This window comes from Chiloscyllium plagiosum, unplaced genomic scaffold, assembly GCF_037043375.1.
Source record: "Chiloscyllium plagiosum isolate Xiang-an unplaced genomic scaffold, Cpla_swu_hap1 HiC_scaffold_27, whole genome shotgun sequence".
In the NCBI taxonomy this organism is placed as follows: Eukaryota; Metazoa; Chordata; class Chondrichthyes; order Orectolobiformes; family Hemiscylliidae; genus Chiloscyllium; species Chiloscyllium plagiosum.
Genome location: NW_028270165.1, coordinates 67,086,580 through 67,112,387, shown reverse-complemented (window position 1 = coordinate 67,112,387; position 25,808 = coordinate 67,086,580). Strand labels below are relative to the sequence as shown.

The 25,808-nt window shown below is 40.8% G+C and overlaps 1 protein-coding gene across 1 annotated transcript in view; it reads left to right on the top strand.

Annotated features, from left to right (window-relative positions):
- Window positions 1–21,929, top strand: part of LOC122545945 (scavenger receptor cysteine-rich type 1 protein M130-like) — a 28,981-nt gene extending 7,052 nt beyond the window's left edge. Inside the window, exons 2-15 of the mRNA XM_087975382.1 lie at window positions 3,502–3,534; window positions 4,223–4,537; window positions 5,096–5,410; window positions 7,785–8,099; window positions 9,812–10,129; window positions 13,637–13,954; window positions 15,138–15,478; window positions 15,664–15,994; window positions 16,093–16,134; window positions 16,319–16,435; window positions 17,794–17,901; window positions 19,166–19,279; window positions 20,467–20,598; window positions 21,910–21,929. Coding sequence (XP_087831508.1) covers window positions 3,502–3,534; window positions 4,223–4,537; window positions 5,096–5,410; window positions 7,785–8,099; window positions 9,812–10,129; window positions 13,637–13,954; window positions 15,138–15,478; window positions 15,664–15,994; window positions 16,093–16,134; window positions 16,319–16,435; window positions 17,794–17,901; window positions 19,166–19,279; window positions 20,467–20,598; window positions 21,910–21,929 — 2,819 coding nt within the window. The remainder of the gene's footprint in view (window positions 1–3,501; window positions 3,535–4,222; window positions 4,538–5,095; window positions 5,411–7,784; window positions 8,100–9,811; window positions 10,130–13,636; window positions 13,955–15,137; window positions 15,479–15,663; window positions 15,995–16,092; window positions 16,135–16,318; window positions 16,436–17,793; window positions 17,902–19,165; window positions 19,280–20,466; window positions 20,599–21,909) is intronic.
- Window positions 21,930–25,808: the final 3,879 nt, after the last annotated feature.

Below are 25,808 nucleotides of genomic sequence, written 5' to 3'. Positions count from 1 at the left end.
TTCGGCTTCTCATTCTCTGGAAAATTTACTCCTACTTATTCAGCATCATGAATTATCCAAGGTATTGAAGCCTTTTTTCTCATTCTTCTCCCGTTGGCTCTCCGATATATTTCCATGTACATTAATAAATTACGTGCTTACGTCGGCATGTTGTGGATTATTTCCATAAAGCAGATGGAAGAGGTTAAATCAGTCTCTCGAGATCGAAATGTTGGATTAGAGTAACTAGTGTGCCTAGATTTTGTTGACGTGCTGTATTTGGTCAATCCATTTACACCCATATAATGGGTACAGTGACACTGAGAGTGGATTGCATTTTATATCCAGAAGATCAAACTGGTATTATCTCCTTTAAATTTTAGTTGCTGTCTGTTTTGTCCTAAGGTATATGGCAGAAGATAAAAAAAGACATGCATATCAACACTGTTGAAGTCGTTCAGACTTGGTTTCACATTCTATATGTGTGAATACTTTCAACATTATTTTATTAGCTGATATATGAAGAAAGGAGGTTGATTATACATTTATTAACATGAACTTTGCGCAGTATGCATAACAGCTTCATACCTTAAAGAAACTTGGAAAATTTTGTATAAACTCAGGAGATCTGTCAACATTAATGAAGAGTGAAACACAGATAATGTTTCGAGTCTGATATGATCACTCAGAACAGAAGGATAGAAAATAAGGAGTCCCAACAGAGTCGCAACTTTAACACTGTTCCTCTCTCCGCATGCGTTGCTTTCCTCCAGCATTCTTCATATTTGTTTCAGATTTTCCATATGCACTTTTCTTTTCTGCCAGCAGCCTGGTGTCTCAATTGCTTTGGCTTAATTTGTGAAATGGTTTATGTTGTGAGTTTGACGAGCAGAGGCAGAAGTCCTGACGCTGTTGCATATAATTTAATTAAATGCATTTGAAGGAGACCTGATTGGGGACCTATGCAAAAATAAATTTCCAGAGGTTGCTCAGAACCATTGAAATAAAGATTTCTGAGTTTAGTTTTGTGTACCTTCGAGATCAACAGTCTCAGTCGCTCCTAAGACGAGACAATAGATTTGAAAGAGAAGTAATTTTACTCTGGTTCTGCATCACTTGTACACTATTTTGTTTCATCTCGCGCTTTGAATCTTCTCAATTTGTGAAACAGTGGGACAAATTGGATTGCTTAATCTCATATTTGCTAAACTAGAAGTAACAACATTCTTGGATCAGATGACAAAGCACGAGATGGTGAACGGCTCCATCATTATGTTTTGTAGATCTTTGTTGAACAACTAGGGAAGTGCATGAAATATGAAATTGTAAGTTGCATAAACCACTTCAATATTCACCTCCTGCAGAAGTAATGGATAGCGGACTTCTTAATCCATTATTACTCTTTTATAAATTCGATATTAGACAAGAAGAAATACAAGGATCACTTCCAGGCTCCCATGTTCAACTCATTGTTTTCAATTTTACGAAGACATGAATTCTTTATTCTCGACATAATTCTACTACTCGGGTAGACCGTAAAGTCTAATTGATCTTTTTTTTAAAAATGAATGAGTAAAGTCCTTTCAAACGGGAGGTGAATGCATTGTTTAGTTTCTAAATTTAGTAATTAACATGTGTTCAGTTTTAATTCGCGTTCAAAAAGGGCAGGTATTCTGCATTGTTGCTGCTGTCAATAATTTTGTTTCTTTATATTCCCTGCCTTGACTGACATTTAGTTAAATTACAAAATATCAGTCAAATAATGACTATTTATTGAAATCTAAATAAACACTACAGTTAAGAAGTGACGTTCATATCCCTCATGTCCGGCTGAAGCAGACTGAAAACAAATTGACTTCTTTCTCAATACAGCGATTCAGTTTGAAGTAGGCTGTATTCAGTGTTAGAGAAGGAATATACTGGCACTAGAGAGATAGCGGAGAAGGTTCACAGCATTGATTCTGGAGAAGAGAGGTTTGGCCTGTGAGGAGAGCTTGAGAAGACGAGGACTACGTTCATTGGAATTTAGAAGAATGAGTGGTGAATCCTACTGAAACTTATACAATTATGAAGGGAGTAGATATGATAGCAGCGTGGAGGTTTATTCCACTGGCGGGTCAAACTAGAACCCGGGAAAGTCGCCTTAAAATAGGGAGAATGAGATTTCAGACTGAGGTAACTTTTTCACCAATTCTGTTGTGAATCTGTGGAATTCACTGCCTAGTGAAGGAGTTGAGGCTACCTTGTTGTTGAATGCATTTAAAACAAAGATACATAGATTATTGAACAATACAGGAATTATGGGCTGTGGAGGATAGGCGGGTAAGTCTAACTGAATCCACGAAAGGATCTCATTGAATGGTGGCGCAGCCTTGATGGGCCAGATGGCCCACTCTTGCTCCGAGTTCTTATGTTCTTTTATCGGTGTGAAAAGTGTAGGACACGAATTGTACCGACTGTCACTTGATTCAACGCTGAAAGTTATGTCCTCTGTAGTGTTTCATGTGAGACAGTAAATGTTCTCAAAAGTAGTTCAAAAGGACAACATACGTGTTCAAAACCAGACAAGTTTATTCCATAGTTATATCTGTCTGAAATCGCGACGAAAAGTCTTTCAGTAGATTTAGTTTGCATCAGTTCTCCTATCAGTGAGTGTTCACAATGGTGTCACTGATCTGATCCGGATTTGTTGTTTTCCAAAACTCTCCAGTTAGTAAGGAACATCAAACTTCTGATGAACGGGCCAACCTGCAAGACATTGTTTTAAATTTTTCCTGATCATTTTCTGCAACCAAATTACATTAAAAAACAATAAGGATTTAGCAGTACATTGTAAGGATATTGCATACGAATGATAAAGAGGTGAACGATCAGTCAAGTCGGTGAATGCAAGTAATGAGAGAGGTTGTACAGCAGGGATTCAATAAATCAAGTGAGCGACCATGTACTAACACATGGACAGATGACCCGTGTTGTCTGATTGCTTGAAAGTTTTATAGAAATTATTCTGAGATTCAAAACAAGTGACGAGTAGACCAGTCAGAGAGTTGGCAGCGTGTCTCTGTGTGTGGAACCAATTCGGTTAACTTTAGAAGAAAACAGACAATAATTGATAATTGCAGTAATTATATTTCCTGCTTTTATCAGCATTGCATGAAATGAGGATATGAAATTTCCAGATATCATATAGAGTCATAGCACGGAGATAGACCCTTTGCCCCAAACTGTTCCATGTCAACCAAAATGTCAATCCACACAAAACCTATTTCTCTGCACTTGACTCATATCCTTCTCAACTGTCCCTATCCATGTGATTGTCCGAACCTCTTTTACACGTTATTAATGTTCCCACCTCAATCACTTCCACTCGCAGCTAATTCCCTACTAACACAATCCTCTGTGTAAAATAGGATTATTTGGCAAACTAACGATAATTATTGCCCGCATTTGTTGCATTTGTTTAATTTATTTCTACGTGTTAAATTGAATTGTAACATTTTAATTTTCATCCCCCTATTTCAGGCAGACGTGTGGACACTCAGGCCGAGAGTAAAGGTAATTGCACTTTTTTGTCATTTCGAGGCAAAACCTGTATTCTGATGATTCCGTTCAAACACTAACTTGTGCTGATGATCTCCTTGCCTTAATGTGCAAGTTGAACAGCTGTGTGTTCATAACTAATGGGGATGCATTATTCCTGAAGGTTTCTTATTTCAGGGGAGCAGAGTGTGAAAACTCAGTTCCTCCGCACACTGCCGTTCTCAGATAGAGAGACAACACATGGAGGTACTGTGAAGATGCACCTACACACGCAGTGCTGCTCTGGAAATTTTCTAAATTATTTCACTCACAATTGAGCAGTGACATCATGCTCACATGACTGGACATCCCACAATAATTCTGGCAGTGGGAGACGGAAATGCTGTTTCATTTTCAGATGTTCGCAGGGCGGATCAGTGTGTTTTTCTCGCGATTCAGAGTGCCCACATCCCATGAATGAGAAATAAAAATCTTCTCACGTTGGCTAGTTTAGTGGAGACCCTCGCTCTCTGTGACTCGGCATCTTTTTTAAAATGACCATTCGCCCTTCTCCATCCACATTACGTATCCTGAGTTATATTGCGATAGCCTGCATTTTTACCATGCCCTCACTCCCATTCATTGTGAGCCGGGAATGCAGGCGATGATTCGATCTTATACAATTAAGCAGTGTTCACGTTGGTGACCACTTCTATATTTACAGAGACAGTGAGGCTGAGACTTGAGAATGGGGGCAGTCCTTGCTCTGGCCGAGTGGAGATTCACTACAAGGGGCAGTGGGGAACTGTGGATGATGATGAATGGGACATGCAAGATGCTGCTGTTGTGTGTCGGGAGCTGGACTGTGGGACCGCGGTCTCTGCCCCGGGCGAGGCTCACTTTGGACGAGGATCCGGACCTATTGTGACCTGGAATGTTGAGTGCAGCGGGACCGAGCGGGCTCTGAAGGAGTGTCATTCACAGGAATGGGATCCCCACAGCTACTCACACGACAATGATGCTGGTGTCGTCTGTTCAGGTAAAAATCTATTGCCATTTCTGTGCAGGTTTATCACAAGTCAGTGCTGTCTGGAACCAGAAAGGGATATGATAACACAACGACAACTATCCAAATATTATTAACATGATACTAACAAAACCCCCAATTTATTCTGTGTTACAATGCAATTTGTGAATATTTGAAGACAATGGGAGAGGTGAATTCCTGTTACCGTTTCCACTCCGGTGAAGGGGCAGGATAGGTGTCCATTGTGATGTCATTTGAAGCCACATTGAGAGAAGTGCGCTGCAGGAATTATCACATTTACAACCCAATGCATACTGAGGTTCGACATTGAGTTGGCTGGCAGAATCACTTTGTGCCATTTATCTCTAGGTTGAAAGTCACTTTCTGTCAGATTAGATAAGGGTCGGAGTTGTGGGTGAACATGAATGAGATCGACAGGGCAGCAAACTGATTGCAGGAACAATTTATTTCCAGATGTACCTGACCGAAAATTAATCACATTAACGTTTATCAGAAAATAATCTAAGTCACTGTTGTTATAAATTGCTCTGATTTTGAAAAATATCTCAGATCACAGAGCTCTGAGGTTGGTACCACAAAATTCCCAATGCTTTGGAAGACTGGAGGTTCAGTTCGGTGACACCTGGAAAACAATGTGTGGGCTTGAATGGGATTTGAAAACCGCCAATGTGGCCTGTGCACAGCTTCGTTGTGGAGTCGCGGTGTCTGTTTCAAGCTCGATGCATTCTGGAGGCAGTGCTGTTCTCACGGCTACCGAGGTGTTTCAATGTACGGGCAATGAGACTCAGCTGGGGACGTGCCCTCGGTCTTCAACCACGCACCAGGATTGCACTGGACACAACAATGTCACCCTGATATGTTCAGGTGAGTACAAGCTTACCGAAAGAAAAAGACACATTTCCGCTTAATGTGTGTAAGAGTAATGTCGCTGGCATTCCTGACTCAACTAATCCTCAAGATTCTCATGTTCCGTGGCACAAGAGTGATGAGGTAAAATATACACGAAATTATTCAAAATTTAAACATTTTAAAACGTTTGCGTTTGGGGTGGGAAAGACATTTCTTCAACTGTCCACAGTCAATACCCTTTAGTGTCGACGTTGACTAAACGTCGCTCATGGAGGATAATATGAATCATTGTTCGATACAGATACATTGACGTGAACTTCAGACAATTTAAGTTATGACAAGACAATTGTTTATTTTCTGAATCTCCGTGACCCATAATCGGGTCAGTAGTTTTTAACAATGCTAACAGACTGGATGGCATCATTGAAGGTATCTCTTGCCAACAAACTTTTCAGCAAGAAGTTCCAGCTCACAAACACTCGTTGGCTGATAGATATTATCATGGTAATTTATTCACCGTTCTGTCCCTTACTTACTTGTCCCTTCCCAATCTCTTAACTTTCACGTTGCTGTAAATTTATCTTGCCTTCGTAACACGTTGTATTTTGCATGGTATGCACTTTGTCAACTGTCTGATTCATTACATTCAAAGTTTGGGAGAAGATTTGTCGCTCGGGTGCTCGTTGTTGTGGTTCTGTTCGCCGAGCTGGAAATTTTTGCTGCAAACGTTTCGTCCCCTGTCGAGGATGTTACCGAGACAGGGGACGAAACGTTTGCAACAAAAATTTCCAGCTCGGCGAACAGAACCACAACAATGATTCATTACATTCCAATATGCAATACTGTGCACGTTTTGTCCCAAATCGTAACATTATTGCCTGTTACTCTTTCGATGATCAATTGGCAGGTCCAGTAAATTCTTTCGTTTGCTGCTTTGTTCATCAAGTAATATTTTCGTATACCTTTATGTGTTCCAGCTCCATTGGTTGAATACAATCCATAACATGACTAATACGCATTAGTCGAGCATGCATCTCTTCAAGAGCCAGGACACACTTTGTGAATTATGTGTTCCACATAATTATAAACAATGTTTTCCCATCTTCCCAAACGCAAAGGAATTATTTCTCTCTTTCTGCCTTAAATTCTTCTATTCTTAAATTTAAGTTTAAGTTGCATTGCTGACTACTCTTCCAAGTATTCTGTCAACTTGATGTATCTCAGCTTTTGAAGCTCCAGCACTTCTGTCAAAGTGCACTTATTCACAACATGAAGAGGGAAAAGGTGAAAACATTTAAATGCACGTTGTACGTCATTTTCCAGGCTGCCAAAATATACTGCCTCAAACTTCTTTGCTTAAAGTTTCATCTGTCACGTACTTATCTGTTTTGCTCTCTTTGCATGCTCTACTGAAATTAGGAGATGTCATGGATAATGGTTTAAAAACATTGATGCATGGTACCAGGGGCTAATTTCGAAGTGTTACTCTGCATCTCAATGCAAATGCGGGAAAGTCCATGTCACATTCTACCAAACGGTACACTTTCACAGGTTATAATTGATTTCATTACTGTAGGTTCGATGGGAGAATAAAGGTTAATATTATTGAAACTGCATATTGCAGCCAGCATCTGATGCACTGGTCATGATTTGGTCACCTGGATGCTCATCATCTTACTGTAGAAAAAAACTTTTAACATTATAATTATCTCAATTGCCTCAAACTTGTAAACTCATTTGTTGCCCATGTTTCATAAATTGCTTTCAAAAATAATTATGTAATACATTCGCCTCGTTAGCTGCACTGTATTGTAACACCCTGATGGAATCGACTACCTCAGTGGGTCGAATGACTGGTCTTTGATATAAGGTTATGCCATCAGCGTTGGTTCATTACCCCCACAATCTGAAGTTGCCATGATGGTCCTCACCTTCTGAGCTCAACCCTCGGCTGATGAATAGTGACCATCAGGTTAAATCACCATCAACCACATCTCTCTAACAAGAATGCAGCCACGTATTCATCAGTAAATTGAGTTAAGCATTACTGCATGATTGCAAAAGTCAATCTAACCTGCACGAGCAATCGGGACCAAAAGTACACTGCTGTTATCAAACTATGGACTGCATCAAGTCAACCTTTACACCCTCGTTTCATAGGGTTTCCAGGACTGAGGTAAATGATCATAATCACTATCTTGGGAATACCCTTTAAATGTGAATAGTGGAAAGAGTTTCATGAAATAATCGTAATTATTTTGAAGACATTGTAACTGTCATGTGTTGTATTGGGCAATGGAGGATGAGATTCGATTTATTTTCTCTTTTGAATCTCGAACAAGTGCGTGGATATTTGCAAACGTTTGTTTGTTTATTTGATCCAAAACAGGAAACAATGGTCCCCGATTGGTTGGTGGCGAGAACAGGTGCTCTGGGCGAGTGGAGGTCCTGCATGGAGAGCAGTGGGGAACGCTGTGCGGTGATTACTTTGGCTTACAAGACGCCAATGTGGTCTGTGAGCACCTTTTTTGCGGGACTGTAAAGTCGATCCCGAGAGATGCTCGATTTGGGAGGGGAGCCCAACCAGTGTGGAAGGAAAACTATGAATGCCATGGAAACGAGCGACGATTGTGGAACTGTCCAGTTTCACATGGGGCAAGCTTCAACTGTTTACATGGAAGTATGGCCAATGTCATCTGCTCGGGTGTGTCCTTTATAGCAATTGCTCTTTCGCTAAACAGTGTTTCTGTGTACTTAAAGTTTGGAATTATTTTATTTATACCTTAATGGAATGTCACTGGTGAGCCCATGGCCTGTTGGCCTTTTGTGACTAATCTCCGTTTAACTGGTGCACTAGTTCACTTCAGGAAGTCATTACCTTTCAACTATATGGTTAATACTCCGCAGTCATATGTCAGTCAGAAAAGGTTAGACCGGCAGATGTCCTTCCATAAGGAAAAGTATTAGTCAGATGAGTTGTTAGGAGAATTGATAATCGTTTGACTGTCACCATCGCTAAGACTAACTTTCCATTCCAGACTATTAACTCAGTTTGATCTTTACCAGCTGCCATTCTGGAATTTCGGGCACTCTCAGCACCACCAGGTCTTAATTTCTACCTCCACTTTGCAAATCAAGAGGCCATGTTTGATTTGGCACAATGATGTTCTGAGATGCGACACTTGAGTTTTCGGAAGTTAATTTGTATTAAATGTACATTATGTTTTTAAAAAAATTCTGAATGCCATCCAAGATGATAATTAATTTCCTAAATCTTTGCATATAACTGCCGCATTCTTCAAATGTCAATCCCCTGTCTCTCCAAAAATGCATCCATTCTGCCTGGGTTACTAATTGTGTGAGTGCTTCTAAACTCTCTGTACTGTTTCAGATTTGGAATATTTCACGAACATTTGAACGATTATTATTCTGATACTTAGTCTTTCAGGGAACGAAGATGTGATTAGTGAGGCCAGGTTTTGTGCTGATGCCTGATTTCATTTTAACTAAGTTGGTTTTAGAGGCCTTTAGTTATAATTTTGTCACTCTTTTATGAGCCTGAAGACCTTGTCGGGCAGATCAAATGTGGAAACCAGATTTGATTTCCTGACAAACATTAGGGGCTGCATGAGTTTTGTTTTCAATATTTCTTCATAGTTTCCCTGTTCACGAGCTGAAACTGGGCTCCAATTCCAAAGCATACATTTTCCAACATTCCCCCAGAGAATGCATAAAGCATCTGAATTACTCGTGTCAACATTTTTACGACATGACATTCTGCCCTCAACTCCTGGCAGGGAATATCAGAATCTGCACAAATGGCGCCGCAGAACTCAGATGTATTCGTACCTTCTAATAAAAGATATTGACGTATCAATAGCGTGGAGACAATGTTCAAAAGAAAATGGAGAATATTGGCAGTTACATTAGTGAGTGACAGCATCACGTTTTAAAATTTATGAGCTATCGCAAATGTTCACAAGTGGTTTGAATGTCATAATTCTCAAACAGACTTGTTCCTCCGTCTCCATTATCATCTTAACCGTTGTCTCAGTCATGTTGCGGGTCATTTGCTCAGTGCAACATGCTCTGCCGTCAACCATGAGAGTAGTGGCAACATATAAATGGTCAAAGCCTACGAGTAGCATCTGCAGACTGACAGTCGACCTGAATGGATGAGGTCGCTTGCTAAAGACGAGACTTTATTTTCAACGAATGCCAGAATAGCAGCACTTTTATTTCCACGCCCCTCTCAATTTTTTTTCAGAAGTAATGTAATGACATGATGAAAGTATTTGAAAAAGTAAATGGACAAAATATCTTTATGATTGCAAATCATACATTTTCCTGTGATTGTCAGTTCTCGAATATCTGTGTTCATTTCAATCGCTGTTCTCAGTAACTCTTATTTTACAGATGAAAATTGGGCGCTAAGACTAGTGAATGGAGAAAGCCGCTGTGATGGCCGAGTTGAAGTTTACTCTCATGGAAGCTGGGGCGGAGTGCATGACACCGTGTGGGATCAGAATGATGCCAACGTTGTCTGCAGACAGCTGGGATGCGGTTATGCCTTAGAAATATATAATTCTTCAAAGTACGGGGAGAGTGATGGTGGTTCGTGGGTACATGTTGTCCAATGTCATGGACATGAATCACAGCTCCAGGACTGCAGGATCTCCAACACATTGAATTCGTCTGACATCGAAGGCAGTAGCGTAGGGGTCCTCTGTTCAGGTAAGTAGACTCTTCACATTTAAACCAGCTCAGATATATCAAGCCAAATATTCATCTGCTGAGTAAATTGAGAATGTACACCACTGGCTTGTCAGTGTCACTCGAACCATTTATTCATCGCTCGGATATCAGCAGACCTGAGGTGGGCGGCGGGTGCAGATGGATGAATATGAGAAATTAACACCATTTTTGTGTCAGATACAAGCATTACGTGGCAGGTCAGGTGAATTGGCTATGCTAAATTCCGCAGATTGTCATTTGCATTAGTCCGAGGAAAATGGGTCTGGGTGGGTTAAATTTCAGAGGGTCGGTGTGGACTGGTTGGTCCAAAGGGCCACTTTCCACAATGTCGGGAATTTAATCTAGTCTTAAGGGGCGGCAGGCTGGCACAGTGATAAGCACTACTGCTCACAGTACCAGAAACCCGGGTTCAATTCCCGCCTCAGGGAACTGTCTGAGTGGTTTGCACATTCTCCCCGTTTCTGCGTTAGTTCACTCTGGGTGCTCCGGTTTCCTCTCACCGTCCAAAGATGTGCAGTATAGGTGAATTGGCAATGTTAAATTGCTTGTCGTGTTAGGTGAAGGGTTAAATGTAGTGGAATGGGTCTGTGTGGGTTGCTCTTCGGAGGGTCGTTGTGGACTTGTTGGGCCAAAGGGCCTGTTTCCACATTCTAAGTAATCTAATCTAATTACAGTTTCTTAACCCAAAAGTAAAGTTGACACACGTGCACAAAGAATGCGTTAGTTCAGATAAAGAGTCACTCGACTTGAAATGCTAACACCACTTCCCAAAGAGGCCAGTAAACCTCCTGCATTTCACCAGCAATTTCTAATTTTGTGAGAGTGACGTTGGCGTTCCGATTTGAAATTTTGATGAGAATGATTATAAACAGATATTGTTCAGACAGGCAAAAATGCCGAGGAATGGGAATTGGAGTTTAATTTAAATAAATATGAGGTGAGGCTTTTTATAAGTAAAATCCGAGGAGGATTTATACTTTTAATGGTAAGGTCCTGGGGATTGTTGCCAAACAATGAGACCTCGGTGTGCAGACTCTAAGTGCATTGAAAATGGAGGCATGGAGAGACAGTGCAGTGAAGAAGGTGATTGGTACTCTTACATTCATTGATCCGTGCCACTGAATACAAGAGTTCGAAAGTCATGCTGTGGCTGTACATTGGTTGGCCCCTTTTGGAATTATGTGTATCATTCTGGCCACCCTTTTAGAAGAACAATGCTGGTAAACTTGAAAGGATTCAGAAAAAAATTGCAGTGATGTTAGCAGAGTTGGAAGGATTGACTTATATGGAGAAGATAAACAGACTGGGCGTTTTTCCCTGGATGGTCGGAGGCTGAAGGGAGACCTGACAGAAGTTTATTATATCAGGAGGGGCATGCATAAGGTGAATAGACAAGACATTGTCCCCAGGATAGTGAAATCCGAATCTGGAGGGCAGAGGTTACAAGTAAGAGGAAAAGATTTCTAATGGAACTGAGGGACAATGTTTGTCACAAAAGAGGCTGTACGTATGAAATATCTTGACAGTGAGTTGTTGGAGGATAGTACGGTGACAACATTTAAAAGGCATCTGGATTCGTGAATAAATAGGAAACGTTTAGAGATATGTGCGCGGAATGTTGTTAAATGGGAGTGGATTAATTTAGAATATATGATTGACATGGAGGAGTTGGCTTGAAGGATTTGTTTTTGTCCTGGATATGTCTAGGACTCCATTACTTGAAATGATCGCTTTTCTTTCAATTAGTAGAGCTTTTTATCTTCTCTGAGAATCTTCTGATCTCGTGCAGCATTGCAGAGACTGAAACGCAGTTTGAATTTTGCAGATAATGCACGAGAGACGTATTCCATCCAAAACAAGTGTCTTGAGATGTTTCACATGCGAAGTCGCCGCACTGCAATTATATAATATTTTGGGAGTCGTTGTGCGTTATGTAGCTCGGGATGGTGATGAGACCCTGAAGGAACGCTTTCATGATCATTGAAATGTCGAGGCAATGGCTTCTTGGTGATGGAGTGGAAAGTACTCTTCTCGAATCACAACCGGGGTCATTGCAACAGCATTGGAACTAAAGTTAGGGGAATGCTGTGCGGTAGATATAAGCAACTGTGTGACTTGCCATCAATCAGAAAAGCAGTTTGCAACCAGTGAGCTCAGGGAAGGTCTCCTCTCGTGTCAGGTCCAGCGCACAAGTTGTCAAAAATTCCATTGTGCAGAATAACTTACAAACAGCTGTTATGCTGTTGACCTGATGGAAGCTTCACTTTTCCTCTATAAAGATCATAAAATGGTTCGTTAGAAGCTGAAGACAGTGTTTTTAAGGCGAAAAAGTTTATTCTCAAACTGCAAGAAGCATGATTTAGACCAGAGCAGAAAGCTGTGTGCAGTTAAGGAATCCACATCAGAGGATGCATTTGACAGTCATGGAGACAATGCAGGGGGAAACGTATGAGAGATTTTCTTGAGATGAACAACATTTAGCTATGAAGACAACTTGGCCAGATTTGGATTCATTTCCTTTGAACAGAGGCGAATGAGTATGGGCGGGATTGAGGTGTATAATAAGCAACAAGAAATCTTTCCCCTATGTTATGCAATTGCTTACCATGTGGCATAGAGTTAAGGTGATGGACAGAAGGTTCAGAGGGACCTGAGGATACTCTTTTTCATCCACTTGGGGCAGCGGAGTAGTCTGGAACTCACTGCTTGTAAGTTTGGTAGAGGCAGAAACGTTCGTGAAATCTAAGATATATTTAGATGTGCACTTGTGATGCGAAGGAGTTAAGGACGAACCCAAGTGCTGGGAAATGAGCATAAAATATTTAGGAGCTTGTTTTTGACAGAAGCAGAATTGGTGGGCCGAAGGTTCTTTCTCTGTGCTGAAGACTTCTTAAATCTGTGATTCTGTGAATTAGTTCTGGACCTTTGTATCTAAGTACACGTGATAATAACCTGAAATGACTTTTCGTCCCCTTTCAGTATTTACACTTTTACAACTACTCAAAGTGCTATTGCTGTCATGCTAATATATATGTTGTCTTTCAGTTATATTCTCGTAAGGTATAGTATTCTCATGTGCGCTGATGAATGAAAGCTGAGACGGTATTTATATTGGACGAACGTACTGTTATGTGCACTATAAAATAGGGTGAGCATTAGACAAAGTAACGCATGGACAGACATAAACGGAGTGGCAGGAAGAGAAAGCACAAATGCAACTGTTTGCAAAATATTTCACAGAATATTCAATATAGAAAGGGAAACTGAACCTGGCAGTACCAGGTGCAATAAGATATTTTGAAACATTCATGTGCTGTACATTCTTGCTAAAAGGTTACACTTGATCTAACAGTTTTGTAAGAAATTATGTTTAAGCACAATAAATACTTCTCGTGAGAACATTTAAAACGCTCTTTCCTGTATCTATGTACTATGTTGCCCTGAGTGATGAAGGGAATGTGCATTGAATGTGTAATTTTTTCACAGAGCACTTTCAGGTAAGGCTGTCAGATGGTGGAAGCCCTTGTGCTGGTCGAGTGGAGATTTACTACAATGGAATATGGGGCTCAGTTTGTGATGATTCATGGGATGTGGTAGACGCTGAAGTCGTTTGTAAACAACTGGGTTGTGGAAAAGCACTGGATATGACACCCCCTTCCTCCTCTGGACCGGGCTCAGGCCACATTTGGTGGAAAGATGTGAAGTGTTTTGGAAACGAATCATTTCTCTGGGAATGTCCTTCAGTCCCATTGGGTCACCAAGACGACTGTTCTCATAAAGAGAATGTGAGAATTATGTGCTCGGGTGAGGCCATTCTTCAATGCTTTTACTTTGCTCGAATGTTGTAAGTGAGACGTCATGCTGACGTATGTTCACTGAATTCGAAGGAATGTAGAGCAGCGGCAGTAATTTAAAGAAACGATCTCTGACACTTACATGTACACAAAAAGTGAAAGAACAATTCGTTTCTCTAATCTAACTTGCTTTTCTGTCAGTTTTTTTCATCTTCTATTGATACAAGACGCGTTTGTCATGAAAAGTGTCATTTTTGATCTGTTGTCACTACTCCAAGTGGATGCCAATATTGTCCTGATTGTCATAAAGGGTTTACTAAAACTTAATTCCAAATTTATGATCTTTACTTTTGTATCGAGCCACCAGAAATATGAGACCTGTTCGTGTGTCTATCGAACTATTTGTGACTCGAAAATGAAGGGAGTTTTTTTTCTTTATGTTTCCGAGCAGACTTCACTGTATCAGACACAGCTCCTGTACAATTGTATCTGACCTGTACTGCCTGTTTATTACTGTGCACTTGCGTTTTTCATGGTTTTTCAGAACAGTAAAAATATTCCGTAATTTCCTTCCAACTGAGCAGTTTGAAACTTCCCTGGTGATACAAAATTAAAATTGATTGCATATATATCTATATATATGTATATAATTGAACAGCCATGATATCAGAACCAGTTCCAGTGGACCGTCACTTCTGCAAAGTGGACAATTTACTTTTAACACAGGCTTTCTGTTTTCTGTCAGTTTCTGCTTCTCGACCATTTCGGGTTCTCAAACAGTTCGCCAGATTCTAGTCGTGTCTTGGTCAAGTCCTTCTAAACTCCATGCACGATGCACATTTGGCTCATTCCTTTTTTCATTGCAATATGTGTCATGAAGAAAACTGAACACAACGGTCCGCGGATGCTGCGAATTTAAAACAAAAAGGAAAATTTCTGGAAAATCTCATATGTCTAGCAGCATCCGTCGAGACAAAGAGACAACGTTTCATGTCCAGTGACGCCTCCTCAATTCAGAATACGCGTTACTGGACCTGGAGATTTGTCTGTGCTTTCTCTCTTCACAGATTCTGTTGAGTTTCTCCAGCAATTCCCTTTGTTCATATCATGCATCCTGCTCGTTACGGCAATCACAGTGCACACCAGCGATATGGACAATCTAATAATCTGGATATGTGTTATTGTTTGAACAGAACACAAGGAGCTGCGGCTGGTGAATGGAAAGCATGGCTGTGAGGGAAGAGTAGAGGTGTTCTACAATGGGACCTGGGGAACAGTGTGTTCAGACACATTGGATCCACACGTTGCCAAAGTGATTTGTAAACAGCTGCACTGTGGTGCGTTCCAGTATGTTGAGTACGACGCTCAGTCATTCGGAGCAGGAACGGGAACTATTTGGCTCGATGAGATGGAGTGTCTGTCACACGAGTCGACACTGTGGCAATGTCACACAGATCCGTGGGGTCAACACGACTGTCAACATCGGGAAGATGCTGGTGTAGTTTGTTCAGGTAACATGACAAGCCTTCTCAATGTTCGGGTCATACTCAAACATGAATTCCTAATAGACTGAGCATCTTTCTCCTTCCAACAGAGAGCAATGTGACAAAGGAGCAGTCCCTCAGTTCAACTTACTGCCTTCAACAATTAGGTGCGTCTTCTTTCTCTATGTGCGAATTCTTGGAGATTCTGCTTTGTACTGCATTCAATAATAATCAGTTCTGTACCACAGATACGCAAGACAGTGTGCACTTGCATGGAGGAAGCAGCAACTGTTCTGGAAGAGTGGAAATCATGTGCGATAAACGCTGGGGAACGTTGTGTGGCAATTCCTGGGATATAACTGATGCTAATGTTGTCTGCAGAGAGCTGGGATGTGGCTTCGCTCTATCAGCCCGAGATGAGGCCGATCTCTCCCAGGAGAAAGATGTTATCTGGCAGAATGATGTGAAGTGTAAGGGAAGAGAAATCTCTCTGTTGGACTGTCTCTCCGCAGCTCCAGCTAAAAGCAAGTGTAACCACAAGGAAATTGCCAGTGTAAAGTGCTCTGGTAAGATTGATGCGCCATTAATGTTCAAAATCAGGGCAACTATTTGATTTCCTAAGTTACATTTCCCTTCATCATTGTTCGTACTTTCTGTTCCACAGGATCCGAGTTGGTGACCGTCTCCCCTTCACCTCCACCTGCGGGTATTTATGACTGATATTATTATTAGTATTTGTGTTCGCGTTACTTTCCTGAAAAGTGACATTGATGCTGTTGGCATTTTCACGATTTGGAAGCTAGTGTCATTGTTTCCTTAATGATGATTATTTACAATTTTCCATGACAGACCTTAACTATGCTAAACCCATTTGTACTCCCTCCTTTAAGGGCAGGAAAGCCCGTCTATTTCCATGCCAGTTGTTGTCTGTTCATCTTTGGGAGTCTTGTTAATCTGTGAGTTAATCGCATTACTGGTGGTCATGCAAAGAAAATTGCAAATGAAAGGTAAGCATCATATCTACCAACTGAGATAACACTGCGTCACTTTCACTGTTGCATATGTTCTCGGGGCTGTAGAATTTTATTGCACTTTTCCACCGTTTGACTGAGATGGTCACGATTGTGCGTCACCTCTTGGATTCTGTTTATTTCGAGGGACTTTGCCCAATGAAACGCTAGTTTTAATAAACACTCAGATAATTGCATCAAAACTGTAAATAGTAGTTAAAAGAATATTCTAACTGTGTGAAGTATGCATCAAGTAGTTCAATATATTTGGAGAGAAACTGAATTAAGGTGTAATGTGGCGTTGCTACAGTCATTATCATTGGGAAAGAAATATAAAGACTGCACTTTCTTATCTTTCAATTAACATAGACATGACATTCCAGAGCAGGTCAATGATGGCAACAATATGTCTCCGTTTCATTGAGTTATTTGCAGACTGCCTCTAAATATTTCTTCATGAGTTACTGTTCATTTATGGTTCTTCAGTGTCTGGGTGCTGCTACCACAACCCAAGATCATTGAGAGGATGAAGTGTCCTTTTAAGGGAACTTTCAGGAAGGAAACAAATGGCTTCCATTGACTAAGCAAATGATACTTCTGTACTTTGCACAGTAATTTAAAAGCGTTTGCCTGGGAACCATTTTCCACTAGTTGGCAATGACAATTAACACCAATAACAATCATTTTCTACCCTTTCACGTGCTCTTAATTTTCGTTTACATATAGCCATAAATGCTATGCACTTAGTCTATCACGATCAATGTCATCAAGGTACACCTTATTCCATTCTTGTCCCGTTTTGGTTTTTACCTAATTGTCATAACTATGCAATTGTTTAATGAAAGTAGTCCAATTCTAACAACATAGTTATCAACCTTTTTGGTAAGCGCCACTGTATCTTGAGCATTAATTTGTCATCTCCTCAATGTTATCAAGTTTTTTAAAAAATATAGTTTATTCACATTTTCATTTGTTCATTGCATTAAAGAGTTTCATTTTCTGCACTCAACATCTTTACTCACATGCACCATTGCGAGCTGAGAATTTTCTTGAACAAATATTTGAATCAGCAAAATTAGAACAAAATACCCATATTTCTACCAACAAGAAAATCTCGCTCTTTCTGTTTAACATACTAGGATCGGTAACGGATGTGACATGGAAATTAATCATGGCCTGTTCACTTGTTTTTCCAAGATGTTCTCCCTTCAGCGATCAGTTAACGTTGTGTGAAGATTCTAATCTACAGCATTGTGTGAACTCGTTCTTCTCTCTCCTGGTTCTTCAGATATAAACACCTTGTTTCTGCGAGTGTTCAGCTACAAATGCTGACCAGTCTATTGTTTATTCAACAGAACTTTACCTTGGTGGCAGAGGCTCACGCCTTGGTTTGTACCAAGGAATTTATGAAGAAATTGAGAATATTCCCCCTGGAAAGAGGACTGATCACAAACATGGACCAGGTATATATTTTCTATTGTATCGTGAATCATGACTGGATAAGTGTAGCTTCCATTTAATTTGCAGTCTTCCATGATCAATGACTGAATGAACATGATTATTAGTTAAAACACAGTCGTCGTGTGTGGGAAGCTATCTCATTAACTGTGTCTCTGTCCGCATTTCGTGAGATGAAGAATTTCAATATGATAATTCCCACTGGCCTACATTCCTGATAGATTATTTCTGGCATGCATTTGAAAAGGCAAACAGAACTATCAATTTCACTTCTACCCTGGTTTCACCCTGACCCCTTCAGATGGCTGGACAACTAATCAATTCGTCATTGATTTTAAAATAATATAACTTTTGCAGTAAGTATGGATTACACAGCACCAAAGAGCGGAAGCAAAATTGGGGAATCAATGTATAAACAAATATGATGAATCACAGATGAGTGGTGCTGAAAGTGTGCATATGACTCTGAAACTTTGCAGGTGTTCAGATACAGTGTAAATGAATGGAAAGAAAATGTCTGGTAGATGATAAATGTGAAATTATCCATTTTTGTTGGAATAAAATTAGAAATGACTATTATTTGAACGGACATGGCCTGAAAAGTAGAGATAGCAGATTTAGGACTAAATTGAGGAGGAACATTTTCACCCACAGGATTGAGAATTTATGGAATTCCCTGCTTCATCAGATGTCTTTAGAACTGGAGTGAATAATGTTTTGAACGTTGAAATCGTGAGTAAGTCGAACTGAAGCCACGAAAAGATCAGTTATGATCTTATTGAACGGCGGAACTGGCTGGAACGGTCAGATGGAGTACTCCTGCTCTTAGATCTTATATCATATTCCTTCCCGCAGTGGGTTCACTTGACATTATTCCAGATATTTCTACAGGCACGATTAAAGAACAATACTTTCTGTTGTCACCCTACAATTAATAACATTAAACCTTCAACTATAGTCCTTAAGTCTACGACATACAGGATCAGGATTAGATCATTTGGCTCATCGAGTCTATTCTGCCATTCAATAAGGGCTGATGTGGTTCTCAACCACTTTGATTTGCCTTCTCCTTGGATGTTTTTATCCCCTTATTAACCAATAACCTTTGTATTTCTGTTTTAAATACACACTGATTGGCCTCAATAGCCATCTGTGTTCCATCGATTCGCAAGCCTCTGGTTGAAGAATATTTGCCTCATTCTAAATCTTATTGGTCATGGCTTCTCTTGGAATTCGAGTTTGAAAATAACTCTCCATTTTTATTTTTAGTAATTTATGCTTCCATTGACTCACTCAATCGCATTGAATACTACACCAGCCACAACTTGACTGACAATAATCCCGGATCTGAAAATCTTGAGGTGAAATCCAACAGCATTCCAGGTGTGTATAGCATCACTTTCTGTCAATTAATTTTCGTCCTACACCCTCTATGCTGTCCAAAACTTAACGATCGCAACCCTCAGAAGGTAGTGTGATCACTGGAATGTTGGTTAAAGTGAAAATCGCTGTTTTGATACCACATGATCATGGGCATGGACTGTCCGGCTGTTTTGTTGCTCACAGAGATTATAGAGCCCATGACCTCTACTTGTAATGTGCAAAGAGACGTTCGTTCGATGTATTTGCTTTCAGGAACTGGACTCACACCCATTCCCGAAGAAGAATACGTCTCCTTAAGCTGAACACTACAAAAAGAACCAGGTTATCATTCTAATCGCATTTTTCCAGCACACCTTGGCCCACAGCCTTGTATGTCTTGACATTGCAAGTGCATCACTGAATACTTTTTTGAGCGTGTTTTGCCTCTATCACCCTTCCTGGCAGAGAGTCGAAGATTTCCTGTTTACTTCTCCCATCACTTCTCTGAAATGTATGATCCCTGATCTTTGATCTCTCCACCAAAGAGAAATGTTCCTCCTGTCTTCCCCAACTACTGTCGTCATCATTTCATGACTCATCGCAGGCATGCCAGCAACTCTGCATGCTCAGCTCCAAGTCAATAAATTGCAAGATAGATACAGCGATAGGTCTCTCAGCCCTTCGTAACTCTTCCTCCTTTCAATGAGACAATTCCAAACTATGGTGTGGCCTAAATCCAGCTCCCTGCCTTTGAAGCATGTCCATAAATACCTTTGATCAACAATGATCTCGGCCACATTTAAAATTAAGAATTGATCAGACATCAGCTAATTTTTAGGAAATATATTTCCAAACCCTGTACAGCTTTACCTTTCTTGACATCTTCCCTGAACGGTCTGGCATTAATTCTGTGTATAACACCTCGAGCTAAAATAGTCTAATCAGTTGAAGTAGTTTACTTTATGTTCCCTGTCTTATCCGGGTTATTATCTTGAATAATTCAATCAGATAACCTTTCACCTTCTCATTTCCAGAGAAAACAATCACAACTTGTACCAACTCTGCTCATTCCGTAACTTCAGAATTATGACCTAACTCTTCTGGTCTCAGTTTCCAGCACTGGCCTTATCTGAGACATTCGTCTCGTTTTCGAGTTATCGTTGTTGTGTATTTCAATTTGTATCAGTGATGCTCATCTTTCTCTCCAGGTCGAATTCGTGGTGAGTATGACGATGTTGAGACTGAAGATGCAGACTGTCATGATGGAAAGTTACAATTGGACAGTGATCCTGATGAACCCCTCACACTTACAGATGATGACAGTGGTCTTTGTTCACTCGGTGAGTTGAATAACAGATACTCACATCTTTAACCACCTTTCTATGCATTCACACTGCCATAATTCCTTTCCATTCCATGATAATATTATATTTACTGAAAATCCAAGAACAACGTCCAAACCTGTGCCTCATTTCCACACCTTGTCACTGAGAAAGCAATGTATTATTGGAAAACGATTTTTATTTCAACAGCATGAAGAACCTTCTTTAAAAAATGAATTCGATGCGATTCATCATACACTGCGTTTTGTCAGTTCTTCGAATCGCTGATGTTCACCTAATTTTGTAATTACAAATCTACAAAATTGCTGTTTCAATGCGTCATCAACTGGCTGTATGGAGGATATGAAAGATGGGGTTTTACGTGCTCAACAGTTTGAATGGTTTAGTTCTTGTAGCTCACAGGGAATACAGAGCCTAGGACCTTTACTTGTAATGTGCAAAGAGACTTGCGTTTGATGTGGTTGTTTTCAGGAACTGCACTCACACCCATTCCCGAAGAAGAATACGTCTCCTTAAGCTGAACATTAAAAATGCCAATAACTCACGGTTGCCTTTGAAACCCAGACTATCTGATCAGCTGCTTAACCATTTTAGTGTTTTCGAATGGCCTTTTGGAAAAGACGAACTGCTCCAATGTTCCTTGTATTCCCAGTTATCCGCTTCCATTATTCTTCACTTTCTCTCCTTTTTCACAGAGAGTTGTTTAATTACTGTTGTGAGTACTCTCCTGTAACATGTAACAGTCACCACACTGACAACCACGTTCCTACGTTTCTTTGAAGATGGGTCACCGGGCCTGTAACTTTAACTTTGATGTCTTCCAAACATGTGTCCAGACATGCTGGGTTTTTCTAGCAATTCTCGCTGTTTGCTTCTGTTTACGATTGTCCAAATGAGCTTCCCTGCACTGCATGATTCGATAGAACTATGATACAGCCGTTGCCATGTTACCTCTGTTGTCCAATCAGAAAATACATCTGACTTCCCCTGATAACTCGCATATCGGTGGCGCCTTCACTGTTGACATGCACTGGATGTGCGATCCAAACTTTTACAACGTACGCATCAAACCCATAATTGCTACGTTTCCCTCTGAGTTCCAATGTTTCTGATGCAGAGGAGAGAATGGGATGCCCCGGCTTTCTCCAAAATTCTGAAATATCTTGAGCACTATGTAATGTTGAAAATCATCATGGGAAACTTGACATTTATTTTTCAGTTAAACATTGAATACATTCGTTAGGATTGTTTAAATTAGTGAAGAAAACAACTTTTATTGTTTCACAGAGATCTATTAAATTGTTTTAGGAGTGCGAAAGAAACCATAGATATTTGTTTATCTTGCATTTTCAATCAACATCTCACCTGCAAAATCGTGCATGGCCAATGATATACTTTTGAACATTTCATAACTACTATCATTTAGGATATTACCCAGCCAATATTCGCACAAACCAGAGGCGATGATCATTATATAATATTTTGAGTGAGCTTGTTGATTGTAGAATAAATATTGGCCCAGTGATCACTTGCTGCACATATCTCTCTAATCTTCAGAGTAATTTCCAGGCTGTCGTTTGCATCCAGCTAAACACACAGATAGATAAACATGTCAATGTGACTTCCAAATATGGCCCGTCATCAGTCTGACCTTGCTGAGGCAGAATTAGTCTTGTCCCTACTCCATGGAGTGAGAGTTTCAGATAGGGATTGGTAGATTCATGTGCTGTGAATAGAGCCAGAGGTGACTTGAATGCGTGGACTCAAATTATTTTCTTTATCATTTCAGGTAGATTTTAGAAGCGATTTCAACATGGGACGTCCTAATATTGCGAGAAGTCGCCGACTATCGTTTTGAATCTCAAAAATATTTTTCTCAATATAAGCTGCAACTGGTTGTAATTCAGTAGCATGTACTTTCGCATTGAAATGTATATATTTGCATATATATACATTTGAAATATACCGAAAAAATTGCATGCTGCGTCTTTTAATGAGTTAAAAGTGGGTATAAACAGAGTGCATCGAAGTTATTTTTTATGTGTGCATATATTACGTAATTCATTTCTCAGTGTGAATGTTTGAAGTCACAATAGTGGACGATGGTCCTGTGGCTTGTCAATGAGGTATTGAGGAAATTCCATGTGAAATTGCTTTGTTTTCTCATACTGTATGAAGGAGGCTTTTAAACTTGTCAAGCCAAAGAATTCTATGAAGTGCTGTTTTGCTGTTTATTGAAGGAAATGTTCTGTCCATGAACTGGGAATATTTCTGAAAGTGATGTGCAAAATGTAGGACACAATTCATCAATAAAAATTCATTGATTGCAAGTTTGTTTTGGGATTCTGAGTCCGTTTGTTGATGTCAGTGCCAAGTGTATGTGTGTGAGTGTCAGTGAGTAAGTGAGAGTGGTTGTAATTAGCTATGCTTGTGCAACTGCATCTCTGAATATGAGAATATTTGTTCTTCGGCCAGTACGTTGGAAAGCTGATTGCAGGAGGGAAATACACATGAAATGGAGGAGAACTTGGAAAGTTAACATACAGAAGGATCGTGGCTTGCAATCTGCTTTTCTGTAAAGGTAGCAACTCAGGTGGGTAAGGTAAGCAAGGAGGCACATGACAAGGTTTCCTGCATTAGTCGGAAAATACGTGGTATAATTTTTATGCAGTCAGGTTGTGTGTTGTCGAACTTTAATTAGGCCACCTTTGGAAGATGACACACATTTCTGGGTGCCACTCCGCCGAAATGACATGGAGGCGTTGTTGAGGCTACCACTGAAAGAACAGCTTGCAGGTGTGGGACACTGCAAAGGGTATGGTGCATGCTCTGTTTGGAGGAGCATGTTTGTTGTGGATCGCCAAAGTTGCGAAGGGGACAAAGTTGTGGAAGCACAATTTTGGCGCGGGGTGGGGGTGGGGGTGGGGGCGAGGTGTTAATTATGAAAGGGCAGAAAGGAAGAAACTTCGGAAGGCTATGAATTGAGGCACGGCATGTTTGAGAGTGAGAAATGTGTAGGGTAATATTTTAAGGCATAAACAAGCAGGGAGTGGTGGGTGAGTAAGACAGAACCGAAAAGTAGAGACAGAGATTAAAAAAAGAGAACACATCCAGAGACGATATCTGTGACTGTGTCTCTGTGCAGTGGAGTCTCTGTTTATTTTAGATGTTGAATCTGTTGAAATAGGGTTAAACCATTCCCCACTTTCTCTCAGTCTTCCCTTTTGTTCAAAGTGATATAACACTGATGGCCATGTTGATGCGAATTTCCATATGTGTGTCTTTGCATTTTGTTGTGTTTGTACCAGTGTGGCTGCACCTGCCTGCAATAAGATACACTTTATCCGGGAGGGAAGGTTGAATGAAACAATAAACTAAAAAATGCGAGAGTCAAAGGCTTGGAAGTTCTCTCGCTTCCTCTCTCTACCCCCTCCGCCAACCCTGTCCTCCGCTTGTATTCCAAGTGAGACAATGCCAACCCATACCAGTCCATAAGCGGCAGATATTTTTTCTTGGATAAAGCATTCAAGCCAGTGAATTTCCCAGGTTACAATTGTACTTTATTCTTCAAGGAGAAAGTGAGGTCTGCAGATGCTGCAGATCAGAGCTGAAAGTGTGTTGCTGGAAAAGCGCAGCAGGGCAGGCAGCATCCGAGGAGCAGGAGAATCGACGTTTCGGGCATGAGCCCTTCTTCAGGAATCATTCTTGGATGCTGTCTGACCTGCTGCGCTTTTCCAGCAACACACTTTCTTCTTCAAACTTGCGCTTGTAGAAATTTTGTTCAATCGATCTTGCCCCTGTGACATGAGCAGAAGGAGATGAACAGACCCAGTGTTGGCCTGACCGCCTCAAATATTACATTCTTCCGTCACTTAGCATCTGACTCAATAAATTACATAGAATTGTAAATTGCACAAAGTGCAAGAAAATTCATCGTGTCTCCTTATAAAAACAATTCACTGGGAGGTGCCTGAGTGCAGTTGCCAGCAAATGTTCGATTGAATGTGTACAATGTCAGGAAACAGCCCAAAGATAAATCAATTCGACATTGCAGAAGAAACTCATAGATTTTCTCAATATAAACATCTTTCACGCTGAGGGACCCGAAGTACAATTGCAATCATCTCACCAGTGTGTGCATATCTGTGTGCCTGCATCTGTGTGGAGTGTATGGGCGTTAGTGTCGTGTGTATCTGTCTTTGTGTCAATATAGATGGCTATCTTTCTGTATCTCTATGCTGCTGTGAGTTGGTCGCTCTCTTTCTCTCTCTCTGATGATACGCGAGATGGCTTTCACGGTGCAGCATCTCCTGTGTAGTGGCGTTGGCCGGCCAGCAGGGTGTGGCGCTGTATTACTTTTAACGCAAGGGAGCAATTGGTACAGAGACATTTCTGTTCGTCTCTTTCTCTCTCTGCCTTCTTCTTCTTTCCTCCTCACACCTCCATCTCTCTCTCCCTCTCCCTGTCCCACTCTCACCTCGCTCTTCCTTCATTTCTCCCTTGCTCCATATCTCTCTACAAGTTTCCCGTTCTCCACACCCTCTCCCCCACTCTTGAAGCCTTCCTCTCCTCCTTCTGATCCCTCACTGTCTCTCACTCTTTCACTTTCTCATGTTCCTGTCTGCCCTGCCCCTCTTCCTCTCTCTCCCTGAATATTTCCCGCAGAGCTGCACTTGAGGTGATATGCCTCGATAAACCATGACCATTTTCCCACATGTCAGGCATGGCTCAACAATGGCGAGTTTGGGCCCTGATATCAATTGATTCCAGTTTTGCAAGAGCTCCTTGATGTTACACTCGCTAGAATGTGGTTTTGATATCAGCGGCTATCATTCTCAACTACTTCTGGAATTCAGGTCTTTTGTTTATGGTTGAACCAAAACAGTAATGAGGTCAGAACCTGTTTGAACCTGGAGGAACTCAAACTGGGAGCAACTGCGAAGGTTATTGCTGGCAAACACTGCTTGATAGCACTGTTGATGACGCTAAACATGACATTGACGATGTTTGGAAGTAGGCTCACGGAGCGGCAATATATCAGTTGGAATTTGTCCTGTTTATTCTCCACAGACATAGCTGAGCAATTCCCGACATTGGGGCAGCTTGACAAGGGCGTGGGTGGCGGGGTGGGGCGGGGGTGGGGGGGGGGGGGGGGGGTGTCGTGGTGGCATGTTCTGGAATACCAGCCTTCAGCGAGTTTTTACAGA